Source organism: Equus asinus, chromosome 12 (assembly GCF_041296235.1).
Source record: "Equus asinus isolate D_3611 breed Donkey chromosome 12, EquAss-T2T_v2, whole genome shotgun sequence".
Classification (NCBI taxonomy): domain Eukaryota; kingdom Metazoa; phylum Chordata; class Mammalia; order Perissodactyla; family Equidae; genus Equus; species Equus asinus.
In genome coordinates, this window is record NC_091801.1 from 82316662 (window position 1) to 82334343 (window position 17682).

Here is a 17682-nt window from a genome sequence, read left to right on the forward strand (position 1 = left end):
GCTCTCAACTTGGGGCGATTTGGTTCCCCTTCCACCAGGGACACTGGGCAACATTTGGGACAGTTTTGGTTGTGACAGCTGGGAGCGAGCCGTGTCACTGGCTTCCAGTGGGTAGAGGCCAGGATGCGGCTAAACACCCTCCAGCGCACAGAACAGCGCAACAGCAAAGCCCCTGGAAACGTATACAGAGCACTTCCCCGTCTACACCAGCCTCATCTTGTTCAATCCTCACAATCACCACTGTCAAGATGAGGAAGCTGAGCCTTCAGAGAGCACAGGACGCCAGAGTGAGAGAGACTCAGAAGGATGACAGCCCTTGACCTTTCTTTCAGATGACATGAATGTCATGGAGTCACAGGGGGACCTGATTCTGCACATGAGAACATGTGTTCGTCTGCAGGACACGCTCTCAAAGCCCTCCACTGGGGAGCTCTGCGCCTGGGCCTTCTCCTTCCAGGAGCTTCCCCAGGGCTGCAGATCCCCGCTCCACTCGCCCCACAGCCCAGAGAGTCCTGCAAGGAGGTGGGCCCGGGAGCCCTAACGCTGACAACTCCCTTAGCAAGTGGACTTCAGAAGAACAGCTGCCTTGAGGCTGGACTGACTATGGCAACACCGAGACTGCAAAGTGGGTTCTTCCACAGAGGGACATTACCCCCATCCTGATTTCTGCATTTTCTAAGTGAAGATGGAAGAAAAGGTTAACGTATACCAGGCTGTCCTTCTGTGTGATTTCTTTGGCTTGTCTAGAAGACAAGGAAAAGAAACTAATAATTTTTGGGAGCTTTCCCTCATGTTATTTTATCTGACAAGTCATCTGAAAAATTTTAAATGGTTTGAAGAAACAGAACCGAAAGAATGGAGCACCAAGAACTTTACTGGTAACACCTTTTTAATAGGTCAAAGTAACTGTACAGTTCATTATATTCTTCCTGAGAATAATTTATATCCCCCAACAAACTAAAGGGAGGGTATATTTTTCAAAATTATTTAACAGAATGGATGGTATAAGTGGGCATCAAAAGAAAACCAAATCTCTCTGTTTTGCTTAATTCTCTCCTGGGAAGACAGACATCATGAAGGGTGAGTTAACTCCAGTGGCTCTAAAATAGTCAACATGGCTTTAATCTTTCTTTATAAATTATATAAAAATGGAAAACAGGGATGGTTCCAGAACTTCTTCTCAATGCAGTTTAAGAGGTGCTCTGGTACAAAGCATTTCCGCTTCCAAGAGAAATAACATTGCTACAAAAAACTGGCACATTATTCTGGTGAAAAAAGACAAAAGTTTTAGTGTGTTCTACGGCTAGTTTCCAACCAAATGCTTCACAGATCCACATGAAAGTCAAAGGATGGAAGGTGAAAGGGTCGCCATTTTTTCGAAATGACTCAAGTTTTCAAAATATAGCTTTTATATTCTTTCTTTGTAAAATGGGATTAGCATATTGCAACTGAAGAGTGTTCTAACAACAACGAAAATTCCAGTCTGGATATAAATCTGTGGTAGGCAAAAGAATTCTCAGCCCCTTGGGTTTCCTGGAATTCTCTGCGCCATCCTCGCTGCTTCCGAGATGCAGCTAAGCTGGTTCGGGGATTAAGAGGCCACCGCCTGGGCCCATCCTACGAACACATATCCCAATGTGAACAGAATCTGTTCTGCATGATTCTTAAAAGCTTCTCATGTACAATTTTCATTCCCATAAAAATGCCACGTTTTGGATCCCGGACTTTTCTGAACATGAGGATTAAAAAAACAAAACAAAAACTGAACCCAAATCAAAATGTGGTTAAACTTAGATGAGAGAGATTTTCAACCAGCTGTCAGTCAGAAAGTTGGCGCTGTAAGTGCTGGCGACCGAGGACAGGTTAGCTCCTCGCTGCTGGTGGAACGCTGGAGAACGTCCTCAAAGAGGGCGGGCGGCGGGGCTCCTGGGCGGCTCAGTGCGGCCTCGTTTGCCCGAGCATTCTCAGTCTCGCCTGGTCGATGACATCGAGCAAGTTCTTGGCATCCACGGCCAGGGCGTGCGCGGCAGTCAGCATTTGCTTTTTGTACTCCTGTTGGAGGCTGGTCATGACGTACTGCTGTGCCAGCTTCATCTTGTTGATGAGCTCGCCCAGGTCGGAGTTCAAGAGCTTCTGGGCCATCTCAATCTGGAGGAACGAGAGAGAGGTCAGCAGAGCAGCTTCCCAACAGCTTCTCAGCGCATTTGTACGCGCCTTTCTTAGGTGCCTCCAGAAGAAGAAACTTTCTTTCTTCCCCTGAGACAAATCTTACTTAGGGACAATAGGATGTGAAATCACTGCTTCCCCTAGAAGTTCAGCCAAGGGAGCGTGCGCATGTGCACACGCACGTCCAGCAGCTTCTGCTCCTTCCATGGGAAACCCTCTCCGACACTATGACTAACCCGCCCCCATCTGCATCTGCTGTTTACACAGATCATCCCTGTGACTGGCAGGGCTCTTCCTTGTCTCGTAAGAGTCAGAGAGTCTGGCAGACCCTCTCATGTTGGAGTGCACATATGAGATATAAAGTGATTTCCTCCAGCTTCAGACAAAGCCCCAGGCCTTGACTTGCAGGCCAGGGCTCCTGCCACTACATCATAGTTCAAGACCTTCCTGTGCAATGCGAAAGATGGGTTAAGGATGTCACGAGACACTCTTGCCCCACCTTCATGTAAACTCTATGCTCTCCCAAACTGATGAGAGGTTGAAGTAGGGGCTCCAGAACGTGAGCGCTGCCCTATAGGATTAGAGAGCTTGCTCGGGGGCGTCTTGGGACCCTTCTTATCTGTTTATTCAACCGAGAATGATTTATCCACTTGCTCTCTCAATAATTATTGAGCACGTACTATGTAGAAGGCACTTAGTGTTGTGGGGACAAGAATGAGCGACACACGCTTGTACTCACAGTCTAGTGCGGGAGAAGCATGCACGGAACCACCTACACTACACTGAATAAATCATCCAATAGAGAGGGACACAGAGGAAGAGAGCAATTCATTCACCAGAGAGGGTCAGAGACTTCACAGAGGAGGGTTCGTGTGCCTTTGGCCTAGACAGTCAAGTAGGCGGGGCCTCCTAAGCCACACCAAGTGACCCCTGTCCTGCCGACTTGGTCATGGCGGGGGGCGCCTAAGAAATCTTCAGGAAGGGGAATAACATACTCTAGAGAGGTGTTGTAGAAAGACGGCTATGGTGGCAGTGTGGCAGTTGAATGGAAGGGTGGAGAGAGCCCAGAGGTGGCGAAAGCTGCTCAGAGGCTGTTCTGGTAACTCAGGGGAGGGGTGATGGTTGCAGTGAGGATGGAGAGGCGAGGCCCAGGCTGAGACTGCATGGATGATGACAGGTGAGCGGCTGTTTGTGTTGATGCGAGAGTGAGTGTGTGTGTAGGGTGCGTGGCGGGCAGGGATGGTGAGTGCACGGTGGTCCCAGTGACTGTGGAAACAAACCAGGAAAAGGAGAATGTGCTACCAAAGGCAGACATCCAACAGAGAGCTGGTGACCGGAGCTCAGGGACAGGTCACACTAGAAGCACAGAACTGGGAAGCATCAGATATTCGGATCTATGGAAGAGGGGAGAACCGCTAAGGAGAAAGAGCCTTCTGTAAAGCACAAGTAGGTAGCACCCCAGAGGACGGCCACACTCAGGGCAGCAGAGAAAAGGCAGAGACGTGAGCGAGGAAGGCTCTGAAACCAAGGGGGGGCCCCACTGAGGGGCCAGGCCTGGGGGAGCACGGCCGTCACAGTGCAGCTGAGGGACAGCTGGAGTCCAGGGAGCGGCCTGGGGAGGCAGGCGGCTCTCCTGGGGAGCACGGAGGGGGAGACGGTCAGTGGCAGGGGAAGCAGGACCAAAGGCAGGCTCCTCTTCTGTTAGAATAATAATAAAACAATTTATATGGGGGAGCAATCTGTGTGTGCAAGAGTCAGGGTACACGGAGCGATTATTTCAGGCTTAATTCTAAAGCAGGAATTTAGAAATGGTCTTCTCAAAATGTCCATTTGTTAGGATACCATTTCCTTGCCTCTGGCATATAGAGCTTCTTCACTTTTTGGCAAAATCCTTGCTCGCTGTGGAAACCAATTAAAGTCCCAGTGAAGCAGATAATCTATCTAATCCCCAACTGGCCCGTAACATAAAGCTGCACTGTGGCAGCCAGGCACAGGCACCTTCCAGAACGATTTCAGTGGTGGTGTGCAGGTGAATCAAGGCCACTGACAAAGGAGCCACCGACAGGGGCTGTGCCCAGCTAACTGCTTCATCAACACGAATGTCACCTGGACATGACGCACCTTGAATATAAAACCCCGAGAAGGACTTGGCATTCCTGCAGATGCAAAGCCACAATCTAATAATCAGGAGGAAACATCCATCTTTACAGAACACCCCTCACCTCCACTTCAGGAATACTCTATACAACAAGTGGCCTGTATTCTTCAAAAGTGTCAATGTCACGAAAGACAGAGAAAGGCTGAGGAATGTTCTAGATGAATGAGGCTAACAGACACGACGTGTGATGTCATGTGCAACATACAACTCTGCAATGGTCTTGAACCACAGGAAAAGCATCACTGGGACAAGCGCTGAAACTGGAGCGTGACCTGCAGATTAGAAGGGCGTGCTCATCAGCGCCGACGTTCCAGAATGCGATGACCACACAGGGTGAGAGAACAGTCTTGTTATTAGAAAACACAGTGGAAACATCAAAGGGTAAGAGGGCATGATAGATACAACCTGCTCTCAAGTGGTTCAGAAAAAGTAAACTCTGTGTAGACAGACAGAGAGAGAGAGGAAACTTCGTAAAAAGCCAAAAGGCGGTGACTCTGGGTTAAGGATATTCAGGAATTTGCCATACTAGTCTTGTAAGCCCAATCTTGTAAGTTATGAGTTTGAAATCTTTTCAAAACAAAAAGTTTCGTAAGAAAGCAAAAACAAACAAACAAAAACAGTGCCTGCTGGGGCTGAAGTACAGACCTCGTCCCCTGAGAGAGAAAGGAGAAAAGGGGACGGCGGGTACTGGAGGGGACAAGGTGGGAGAAGTGGTGAGCAGGGCCAGGGTGAGCATCTGGACTCCAGTGGGGACGCGGCCATGTGTGCACGTCGACCCTGAGCAGAGGCACCTCTTCAGAATGGAGCTGCTGAAGTACCGTTAAAAATGCAGGAGCTTCCTTTCATTGATCGCTCATATAAATGAAGCAGAATGGCTCGAAGGCGGCCAAAAGGGCGATTGTTGCTGAGAGACAGTATTCTGGGTGAACTTTGATTCCTTAAAAAATTTCAAAACCATATTACTTTAAAGGGAATTTTAAATCACTACTTTAAATGGAAAACCAGTATCACTTGCAAACTCTAATTTTTTTTTCAGAAGAATTCAAGGAAGGAGGGCAGGATGCCTCTCCCGGTCCACTTCTGCATCCTCGGTCCCCTCCTTCAGGAAGCGCTGGAGGATGACAGCACCAGCACCAGCTCTGAGCCTGCACTCCACACCCCATCTCCACAGTCACCTTCTCTTTCAGGCTAGGACCCCACACTGTGGCTCGGTCACTGGCTGGCAAGGGTTGAGCGGGAGCTGAAACCTGAGTGGGCGCCGCACCACACGGCCTCTAAGATGAACGGCCAAGTCCTGGCAGGCAAGTCACATCCCCTGGACATCCCTGATGTGGGGCTTGGCCGGGGTCAGCGTTAGCTAAAAGGTCATGACCTGCAGAGTTGACGAAGCAGTCTTGGCTGGTTACAGACTGAGGAGCCGTCGTCAGCATCACAACCAGCCCCAACAAACTGCACTCAGGATGGACCACTGACCTGCCCATGGTGTGTCCCCACCTGCACTGTCAGAGAGTAGGAAGGGGAGGCCATGTCCTACCTCTCGGTGAGTGCTGGCTGGCAGGACGGGAATGGTCTCATCCACAGTGGCCAGTAACGTCCTCAGGGCCAAGCCGACTTCCTAACAGACGAGATCACACCCAGGATTAGAACACACACGAAGGAGTCTCACGCCAGCATTGACAATTTTCAGTTATATGACTTTTTCATTTTCCTTTGACCACTTTATGGAACATTTCTATATTTCTTTTCCTCAGTGCTGAGCCCGATCTTGTAAGTTATGAGGCCATTCTTCTCCAAAGGCTCAGGTCTGAATACTCATGGTTCCGCTCCCTGAGGAGTAGGGTGAAGGACAGACACATGGACGCCTGGGAAAGCAGGACTCTAGCCGGAGCCTGCACTCTCTCCTCATCCAGTGCTTCCACGTCGACCATCCCGCCCACGCGGGGAACCCACACGGGGAAGGGGGACAGCAGCGAGCTGGATCTGATGGCACCTTTCCTCAATGTGCTCACGGAATCCCCTCTCCCAGGGTCTTTCAAAGCCTCATGAGGCCAGCAAAAAGGACGTCCCCGCTGCCACACTGAGCACAATGCCCCACCCCTGCCCCTCTGGGCTTAAAGGGACCAACTCTGACTAAAAGCAGTATGATTTAGAGTTCACATTTTTGTCATTGTCATTCTAATGGAATGACTCAGACACTAAGTTATACACGCAGTATGAATAAAACCAGTAAGAAGATAATGAAGTTATTAAACTTGGATCAACATACAAAAAGAGTGTCATTTGGCCAAAGTAACATGGTTAAAAAGTGGCTTCTAAAAAATCACCATGAAAAGTCTGTGTACAAAATTCTGACTGCTTCTGTATACTGGTGAGTTTTTTACTTTTTGTTTTTTTAAACTTGCCTGTGGGTTCATGCACATTCACCCTGAAGAACTTTCATTATAACTCTTATGGGAGTATAGTTAAAAAAACAAACCAGAATGGATTAACTATGCTTTCCACAAAATACGACAACTTTCAAACAGCAACTCCACACTAATGGTTTCTAAGAAGCTGTTCGAGAGACTGCTAACAGCTACACTGAAAAGGGTGTTCAATCCTACAACTCAACTGCAAGAAAAGGCAAAGGACTTGAACAGACTTTCCCCAAGAAGACATACAAATGGCCAACAAGCAGTGAAAAGATGCTCGTCACCACTAATGATTAGGCAAATGCAAATCAAAACCACAATGAGATATACTGCACACCCATGAGGATGGCTACTATCAAAATACAAACAAGGGGCTGGCCCCGTGGCCGAGGGGTTAAGTTTGCGCACTCTGCTGCAGGCGGCCTAGTGTTTCGTTGGTTCGAATCCTGGGCGCGGACATGGCACTGCTCATCAGACCACGCTGAGGCAGCATCCCACATGCCACAACTAGAAGGACCCACAACGAAGAATACACAACTATGTACTGTGGGGCTTTGAGGAGAAAGAGGAAAAAAAAATAAAAAATCTTTAAAAAAACCCAAACAAAACAAAGAATAACAAGTGTTGGTGAGAATTTGGAATCCCTGTACACTGTTGGTGGGAATGTAAAATGGTGCAGCCACTGTGGAAAACAGTATGGTGTTTTCTCAAAAAATTAAAAATAAAATTAACATATGATCCAGCAATTCCACTTCTGAGTATGTACCCAAGAGAACTGAAAGCAGGGTCTCAAAGAGATATTTGTACACCCATGTTCACAGCAGCACTATTCATGATAACCGAAGGGTTGGGGGCAACTCAACTGTCCACTGACAGATGGATGGATAAACAAAACGTGGTATATCCATACAATGGAATATTATTCAGCCTTAAAAAGGCAAGAAATTCTGATGTATGCTACAACACAGATGAACCTTGAGGCCATTACGCCGAATGAGATAAATCAGGACAAATACAGCACGATGCCACTTATATGAGGCATCCAGAGCAGCCATATTCAGAGAGACTGAAAGCAGGATGGTAGGTGCCAGGGGCTGGGGGGAGGGCAAGGGTGTTGTTCAATGGGGACAGAGTTTCAGTTGTGCAAGACGAAAAGAGTTTTGGAGATCAGCTGTACAACAATGTGAATGTACTTAACACTGCTGTGAATTTCATCCTTAAAAATGGTTAAGATGATAAATTTTATGTTATATGTATTTTACTACAATTAAAAAAAAGTGTGTTCTGGGGGCCGGCCCAGTGGTGTGGCAGTTAAGTTTGTACAATCTGCTTCGGCGACCAGGGGTTTGCCGATTCGGATCCTGGGTGCGGACATGGTACCGCTTGGCACGCCATGCTGTGGTAGGCGTCCCACATACAAAGTAGAGGAAGATGGACACGGATGTTAGCTCAGGGCTAATCTTCCTCAAAAAAAAAAAAAAAAAAAAAAAAGGTATGTTCCAGTCCATTTCGGAAATCCTGGCTCAGGGCACAAGGTGAACAGCACTCTTTGAGCTGCAGGACACCTTTGGGCTCCTGAAACACAGTTGGCACTGTTTAGCAGGAGGCATTGCCAGTATTTCCGTGAACCTAGCATCCTTTTTCACAGAGCTGTTGCTGTTACCATCTGCAAGGACCACTATTCTCCACTGAACACGATTTGGAGAAAGTTAGTTTACTGACATATTTTCATTTCTTTTTATCTTTATTAAAAAAAATTCAGTGAGCACCCATGTACCCACCCCCGGCTTAAGAAAGAAAATACAGATAAATCCCCACAAAGTGCCCTTCCATGACTGCCCCTTCCACAGGGCGCAGGGCCTGGACTGGGTACTCACACTCCCACGTCTGTCCCGGTGCTCTAACAACACAACTCTAGGTCCTTAGGTCTTACACATGACTGGCGTGCGTGTTCTTAAACTTGACATAAATGGCATCATTCTCTAAGTATCTTTCGTAGCTTGCTTTTTTCACTCAAGAGTATACGTGTGAGCAATAACTATTAAAAGACTCTGTTGCTCTAGGACATTGCCATCCTAGGGTCAAGGTCAGGAACAGAAATTCCTGTGACTGTGGTTCTGACTTGACACAGTCACCACATGGTGGCTCCACACATACTTCTGAAGCATCAGGTCTGACTTCAAGGGCACCACAGGTTCCAGGGTAACAGGAACGTTTTCTGCATCTTACCTTCACCATGGGAACATACTCCTCTGGTGGGGCGGGCTGGATCTTACTGGACATCTCGATGACAGCTTTCACCAGGCCCGTCACGTTCTCATACACCCTGTCATTGGAGCGGTCCAGGTTGGCGGTGGGAGGCGGGCTGATTTCCTGGGGTTGAAGCTGCCAACACAGAAGCTGGTTATCTTTCTATTCTCCAGTAGATGGCATCACTTCACTGCAACTAGGTCAGAAAGGGTCTTTAAAAGAGATCAAAGCAGATCATGTAATTGATTTTCTTGTCTGTATGGGGTATTGCTGAGGATGACAGTAAAGTAATTCACCCAAGTGCAGATAAATGAGGCAATAATTTTTTCTAACTTTGAGCTCAGTTAAAGGAGATGAGATGGAATCATACATATTATACTAAAAGCCCCAGATTCTTTCACAGAAGTGATTCAATGTCCCCCCTCAAATCATTCACCAAAAGAGAAAGAATACATGTATTTTACATCTCTCCCAGAATTTTAGAGAAAGCTGGCTAAGAGGTCAAGTGTTTTACATTAAGACTCAGAATTTCCACTTAGTTTGAATTCTGCAGTAAAACCTGTCTGGCCCTGGGCCGGCCCCATGGCGTAGTGGTTAAGTCTGGTGCGCTCCACTTCAGCGGCCCGGGTTCATGGGTTTGGATCCCAGGTGTGGACCTACACCACCCATCAGCCATGCTGTGGCAGCATCCCACATACAAAATGGAGGAAGAGTGGCACAGATGTTAGCTCAGGGCCACTCTTCCTCAAGCAAAAAATAAAAAAGAGGAAGATTGGCAACAGATGTTAGCTCAGAGCAAATCTTCCTCACCAAAAAGACCAAACAAACAAGAAAACAACTGTCTGGCCCAGCTTAGTTGCTTTCAAACCACCTAATGAAATGTGTTCTTTTTATGATTATCAACAGCTGATAAATACAAATACAAGTCTTCTTTAAGAGGACAACATCTGCTTGCAGGACAGTGCTAGAGCGAGAGCCTTGCGGGTGCCAGCAGAAGCCCAGCAGGCCATGTCCTGCTGGAGTGGCCTCAGCTCCCTGGGCAGTCATGACAGAGGAGGAATAAAGGAACATATCTAAAAGCACCCACCCCAGGGCCCAGGCACAGAGAGACATCAACAAACGTTATCCACGATAACCTGAGCACTGAAGGCTACCCAAGGGGCTCTGGGAAATTTAACAATTCAAACTGGCTACCCTAGGCACAAAGGGGACAGTATACGTATATTTTAAGAAAATTAAACTACAGTACGTAACAGCTGTTCATTCATGAATCTGCTGCCGGTGCTCAGTCTAAAACTCCAGGTGCCCATTTCTGAACCCCTGAGCTGACTCTGCCCACGGAGCCGGGAACCTGGGTGCTCCAGCTCCGGCATGAGACAGAAGAGGACAGGAACAGCCCCATCCCTGCAAAGGTGTCCCCATCTCACTGTGCAGCACACAGAAGCACTGTCTTTGGTGACAAACCAAGCCAAAGCGCCCCCCTGCTTCCCGATTTTTGGGCCTGAGTCACATGCAGAGCGCTGGGTGTGGTCAAGAGCTGGACAGACACACAGACATGAAGTGCTTACCCTCCACGGCTATTGTCGAACAGAAGGTGAGGAAAAGTTAAAGAAATTTATCAGAGAAAGGGAAAAAAGAAAAACAATATTAATAAAGGCAGCAGACAAAACCCCCATAAAAACACATGAGCAGAACAAAAAGGAGTGAGTCTCTGCCCATCAGCTCTCAGGTTGCTGGTTATCAAAGCATAGCTGCTGGGCCATCTGTTCCGGGCCCCACCCAGTGCAGAGTCTGCCATGCACCATGCTTGTTTTCATGAAATAAATGAGGAAAACAACATGCAAAGCCTGGGAGTGACCATCTGGCAGGCATGCAAGAATCAAAAGAACAAGGGGTCTTCTAAAAGAAAGAAGGCAGATATATGCTCGTAATCACTGAAAACTACCCATTGAACTCGGAGCGATTGAGGAGAAACCCAACAACCCTCCACCCGAGCCACGGACCCCAACATCTTTGGAAATAGGCCTCGTCATCTAGCCTCACCGTCATAATAAAGATTCCTGGCTTGGGGCTGTGTTTAAAAACATTAGGAGCTTATTTTAAAAACAGAAACAAAACAAACTAAAACAAAAAACCCTTTTGAATCAATTCTTATAGTTAGGGTCCTTTACTTTCAAATTAAAAGTTTTATTTAATGTTTCTTCTCTACAGCTTAAACCAAAGCTCTCCCACCGTAACTTAACAGGCAGAGTCAACCGGGGGAAACGTGGATACTGTGTCCTTTCCTTAGATCATCTGAAAGTACACCCTCTGGCATTCAGTTTAGCAGAATCCTAACTTTCGAGGTCCAATCCTCCATAATGTGTTTTTCCTGGGCACTACAAAGAGGGAGGTCATTCGTCATGGCATGCATCCCAAGAGACAACATCCCTGTATTTTATCTCCTGCACTGACTGTCATGGTATGGTTCTCTGCCTGACGAGGCAGGATGCGCCAGTTCAAACTGGATCAGAGTAAAAGGCACGGGGCTTCCTGAGGGAGGAGCTGCACGCAGAGCTCCGGCAAGAGAACTACAACAACTCTGCCTCCAAGAGGTGGAGCACAGTTCATTCTAACCTGTTTCAAGCTCCTATTCTTTCATATTGATCCTTTGCCCAAATCTTGTCACAGAAGCACTGTCACAATGCTTCCAGGGACAATTCAGTGACACTCTCAAAGCAAAAGCCTAGTTTGGAGAGACATCTGTTATTGGTTTCCTATTTCTGGAGCTTGAAAACACGGGGACTCCTTGGCAGGCGGTTAGGATAAACCACTGCTCGTGGAGATGCAGCCAGCCACAGAGGCGGGTGGTCAAAGACAGCCAACTCAGAGCCAAGACGTAAGCCACCAAGGAAAACCTGAGACTGAGTGCTGGCTAAGCGTTATTTGGATGAATTACGTTAGTCATCCCTAGTTAAACAAAAGCATTTCTGTATTAACACAGTATTGTTCTTTTGGGCTGCACCTGATAACCTCTACCGAACAGATGGATAACAAAGAAATAGACATATACTTCATACTTAATAATTAAAAAACTCTACTTATATATTTCAAGTAAGCATACTATTTCTATTAAGATTTCTACTTTCTTTATACCCTATTTTGAGGGTATTTCCCAATTCTATTTATTAACATGTTATTCCAACTGTGAAGAATAAATAAATGTCAGAATTCTAAGATGGCAGCTGATGCGCTTCTAAAGCTGGTTTTTCACTGTAATGTAAGTCATTTTGAAAGTGTGCTCTTGCGGCCTCTGAAAACGAAAAAAGTTCATTAACCTAATTTCTCCCTCTTTCCTTTTTAAATGTATGTCCAGAAACCACATTAGGAAAGGCTGTGTCCTCCTTTGCTCCTCCCCAGGGAACACGGGTGCAGCTCTAGGAGAGCCGCTGGGAGGCATCCTGGGAAGGAGGCTGGTGAGGCGGGGAGCCCGCGACAAGCCCCAGGGCAGTGCTCCAGGACCAGCCCCCTGCCTTCCAGGAGCTGCGGACCCACCAGCGCGCACTCTGGGAGCTGACCCTCGGGCAGGGCCACCTCTGGCTCAGTAGTACCTGTGCTATGCTCCCCAGGGTGCAGGCTGGCCCCAGCCAGTGCCAGCCCATTCACTCCTTGGTCACCACCCTCTGGGCTGCAGGCTGACCCATGCCCCATGCCTGGAGATGACAGTTTCTCTTCCCTGGACTTCCCAAGATGGCAAAATACCTGCTTCTATGCAGGATCAGCCTGTCGGCTTTGGAGGAAGCTTGGAGCAGAAGCACACAACATGCACAGAGCCAGGCCTATGGCTAAATGCTGGCTCTGCTATGGGGAGGCTGTAACCTTGAACACGCCCTTCAACCTCCATGAACCTTGGCTCTCATGTGAAAAGTGTAAAAAATAACAGCCCCAATCCTGTGGGGCTGACACAAAGATTGAACAGACATGGTACAGGTTCTGCCACAGCACAGGGTTATTAGTGAAACAAAATTTCTCTTCACTGACACCAAAGTTCTCAGGTTCTAAGATGCCATCCACTGTAAGATGCATCTTTTTTTATGCACCACTAAGAAAGGAAAAAATGCTGTCAATTAAACCAACACATCACCCTGATCTTAGAGAGACTAAAACATGAATAAAAAGTGTATCAGAAGTGGGAAACAGGACATATTCTGGGAGGTAACTGACGTCTGACAGAAAGCAGACATCCCCCTCCGTAAGCAGGCACAATGGACAGGAGAACCTCTCTCGTTTGCTTCTCTCAGAGAGGAGAGCCCTTCCGAGGCATTCCAGTGAGCCCAGCACTCTGGGGGGCTTGCTGGAGACCCGAGGGCCCCACTTGCACCCGTCTGGGGCAGGCAGTGGGGCAGGGAGAAGCTTGTGGCTGTCGGTACCTGAGCCCGCGCTTCCCTCACCTGTGCGGAGGGCTGGCTCCTCACAGCGCCCTCAGCACACACTGCTTCCCGAACGCAGTGCTGGCCCTGGACGGAGAACGAGGGGAGCTTTCCACTAAGCCACACTGACAAGCTTGGAGACAGTGAGCCCAGAGAGGGTCTCACCCACCCCAGGCATCCTGATCTAATTTTTAAAACCAGAAGTCATGCCAGCACTTTATCCCAAAGAAACATTCTGCTTGAAAAGAGGAAGACGTATTTAGAAAGCTAGGATCTGACTGAGGCCTAGAATGGATCACGTGAGAGAAAAACGGAAAAGAAAAGTTTTCCTGTAAAGCTTGTTCCTGACTCAAGAGTGGTCAGAACCAGCCCAAACTGACTCCTGGAGCCCCCGCAACCCCACCCTACAGAGTCCTGTCTGCAGCTCTGGCTCCACTTCACGCCACAGGGTCATCAACTGAGCACGAAAGGACTCCACAGAGCCTTGAGCAGAGCCCGGGCTCGGATGCCCACCTTGACACCCTCGTTGTAACTGTCCCCGGGGCTGCTGAGACTGGCAAGGCTGCCCAGGTGACCGGGGGCTCCGGGGCGCGGTGGTTTCTTTGGCGGAGCCGCAGGATCTGGTAAAAGGGAATGAGGCCTATTAAGTAATGTAGGTTAACGAGGAGAACGTAACAACTCCCAAACAAACGACGACAAACTCAGATTCCTGTTATTCTAACAGATGCATTTCTGAAGCATCACAGCAATACGTTCTATCTTACAATACTATAGTCATGGGCTGCATTTGGTAAACATCATACTTACTATGGTCAGCAGAGGGAAAAGAGTTAAAAAATCATGAGGTATTCCAAAGCTAAGAAACCATATACATTAAAGACCCACTCCCTCCAAATTATACTAACTTCTTGAAACACAATTCGTTTCTTCATTTACCTGGTTTACCCACAGGCTGATAAATGTGTTGGTTTCCAGTCTGTGGGAAAAGAAAAGTTTGGTCAATGAACCGGCGGGCACAACACGGTAATGCCCTTCCCCCCCAACCCCCCCCATCCATCCCCCTGAACATCTGTGCTAAGCGCTGGGTTCAGAGACTGACAAGACCTGTGGGGCCGCTGCCTTCAAGGCCTCAGTTGAGGGGGGCGTAATTAAGCAAATAAGTAAATAATGTCAACAGGGCATGGGATCAGGGCTGTGACAGATGAAGCAGGGGCTCCCAAGGGAGCACGAACAGGGGTAATCACAACCAATTTAAAAGTTTCTTCAAAAAAAGTACATCCATGGATGTCTCCAGTTCACCTTTCAGGAGTGTGAAATGCAGGCACTCCCAGCGTCTGGGTCCTTTGCTCAGGAAGCTCCCTCCCACTCTTACTATATGACGGGGTGCAATCAGGAACCATGATGACGAGGAGAGACTTCACAGGACTGACGTGTGCCTGTGCTGTCATGTCACCTGAAGCCCTGTGTGTGTCGGGACCTGGTATTACAGCTCCACCATGGACCAAACCACAGGCCATGCCAAGAAGACAAGCGGGAAGCCCTGGACTTCTGCCCCAGGGACAGAATGAAAAGACAGCTCCACTTAAGACCATCCTACTTCAGGCTGTCATATCCGTAATCACATCTAAAACAACCTATCCTAGGCTGGCTAAATGAAAATATTGTTAGGACTACATTCTACCTCTGAAAACAGACTTTCCTTATTTAAAAATGATAAACTGGTTAAAAAAATACATATTTTAAGGTGCTTTACTTTCTCTGAAAAGAGATCCACTTCCTGCAAATACAAGGACTATGAAATGGCACAATTAAACTGCTCCTCTCCCAGAACCACAGTCGCTTTCAGCACATCACTTAACGCCCCTGATTTTCAAGACTTGCAAAGCCCTCGGAGCTGGACGGTGTGACTTTTGTGCAGCCCTTCCCAGTTTCCCCGTCGTCTATGTATCCGACAGTCACTGAGCACCCGCTCTGTCCCAGGCCCTGAGGAGACTCGTCCTTTAGGAGCTGACAGCGTAGAGGGAGAGCGATAACAAGCGCCACGCACGACAGCACGTTGTACAGCCGTCAGAGGGGCCACGTCCAATGAAAACGAGATGGGAGTGGGCGTGGGAGGGGAGGAAATGGCAGTTCTCAGTGGTCGGGCCTTTTGAGAAGGTGACCTTTAACCACAGCCCTGAGGTAAGGAGGCCAAGAGGTAGGGGCAGCCGAGTGCTGAGGAACGGAGTGGCCAGTGTGGCCCGAGAGGAGCAGGCGAGGGCAGAGAACAGAGCGAAACTCAGCCAAAGCTTTAAAACAGACCTGGTCTGTGGGCTGTGCCATGCTGTGCTTACTGATCCAGGCGGCAAAAGACACACATTTATAAAGGTTTAAAAATACAAAGAATTTTCTGGTTGACACTCGGGTAACGAGAAAGTTAAAAAGAAAATTCTACTCTCGGAACATTCTGGATTAATTCAACAGACGCACGCACACACTGTGCTGGCAGTTCCACAGGCCTGCTCTGGAAGGGCAGGCACAGAAAAGCCCCTGCTTCCGCAGGTCTGACGGGATAAGTGTGGGGAGCCAGGCTGTGCTCTGGTTCTCCGCGTATCCGGAGGCTGGCCTCGGAGGAGTCACTCAACTGTCTTGGGCTATGGTTTTCCCATTTGTGGACTGAGGCCAGTATCGCTTACCTACCATGGGCTTTTGTCACGAAATGAACATGCTGTCAACTTGTATATTACTTTGAAAATCCAAATAGTTTTTACTTTTTATGCAAACTGAGAGGATCAGTTTCCTCTAGCCAGTTGTTATGTGCATTAACTAGCTCATACCTCTTTACAAGCTACACTGCTTTCCAGCCAAGGGGTCCACCCTGAAACCACAGTGCATTTTCAAAAGGGTTATGTGGGAGTGCTTCAAGTGGGCCAAACCAAAGAGTTATCTTTAGCCAAGAACAGAAGAGAAGAAACCAGAAACGGTCATGGTGTGTTATCAGCTCCCAGGAAGGAAGTCACCACAACCTAAACTACACACCTCAAATCGAGGAAGGCTGCTGAGCCAGGTTGGCCGTTTGTTGACACGTTCGTGAGTGTGCCATCTGGGATCCGGCACTGTGACGGGTGACATCAGGGAGTTTTCTACGGGCTTCGGTTTACTCATTGGTGGAATATGGATGGCAATAGCACCTGACTTGACAGGAGTGCTGAGGACTCAGTGACGTGAATGAGAAAAGCACTCAGCATAGTACCTTACAGTATTAAGCATCTTCTCCGTCAGTACTAAGCACTCTGACGCCTAGGCCTGGTCTGCAGCAAATGCCATGAGGTCACAAGTGGACCTGTCACATGATGTCTGTATTACAAGGCAATTCTGAATAACCTCTCTATCCAGGTCTGATTCTTTCATTTATTCATTCCTTCCACGTATTTTCTGGGCACCTTCTATGTGCTGCAGAGTGGAACACACAGAATTTTCCTTTTCCAATAAATTTTCTTATTAGTAATGTTCTAAAAAGCTGGTCCCTTGAATAGTTTATTTTCATGCTGATTCGCACTCTCTCTTCTTAATTTACGACACAGTGCTCGTCGCATGTGAATCTCTTCAATATAGGGAAGGAGCTCTGTGTGCAGACATATTACACGGCAGATGAGGTGAGTATGTCCATGAACCAAGGAATCCTAACACTGTCTGCAGAGCCGGCTGCACCAGCCCATCCTGACGGGAAATGCCCAACCTTCACATGCTGGCGACTGAGCCCGTCTTCTAGGGCCCAGGTCTCAGGGCAGCTGGATTTTACAGAGCAGGACACAGAAAACTCCTGGTAGCGTCATTCCATACTAAGCATCCTGGAGCCAGATGACGACAATCTCATGTATATACGTACACATGTGTGTCTAGAAGTAAACTGATGGTTTTATGTCCCCCCAGAAGCCTTATTAGGATGGAAATTTATCTCCGTAAGTCTGTCACCCAGCAGGCACAGATTTTCCTTTTTTACTGAGAACGTCTTTAAGTGTTTAAAGAAAGCTGCATTTATTTTAACCACACAACAGCTGATGGAAATCCTAACAAAACAATTTTAACTACTCTCCCCAAAAGACCAGGGAATATTTCTAGCAGGCTTTAAACGCATTTGGAATAAGCGTAAGATAGCTCTTTAGAGAGAATTTCAGGCATTTGCCCTCACAACGCCCAGAAGGAAAAAAATCTTGCTTGAACAACTAACTTTTCTGTGACTGTGGAAACTTTTATAACCATGCAATAAGAATAATAAAAATTCAGCAAATGACAATGTGTGCACATC

General features: G+C 47.7%; 1 protein-coding gene across 24 annotated transcripts in view; it reads right to left on the reverse strand.

Annotated features, from left to right (window-relative positions):
- Positions 1 to 871: 871 nt before the first annotated feature.
- PTK2 (protein tyrosine kinase 2) overlaps positions 872 to 17682 on the reverse strand; it is a 278805-nt gene continuing 261994 nt past the window's right edge. For all 24 annotated transcript variants that reach the window (XM_070481680.1, XM_070481679.1, XM_070481677.1 and 21 more), the window contains 5 exons: positions 14331 to 14370; positions 13908 to 14014; positions 8965 to 9120; positions 5859 to 5939; positions 872 to 2148 (listed from right to left, as the gene is read on the reverse strand). In XM_070481680.1, the coding sequence (XP_070337781.1) occupies positions 1936 to 2148; positions 5859 to 5939; positions 8965 to 9120; positions 13908 to 14014; positions 14331 to 14370 (597 nt within the window). In that variant the 3' untranslated portion in view covers positions 872 to 1935. The remainder of the gene's footprint in view (positions 2149 to 5858; positions 5940 to 8964; positions 9121 to 13907; positions 14015 to 14330; positions 14371 to 17682) is intronic.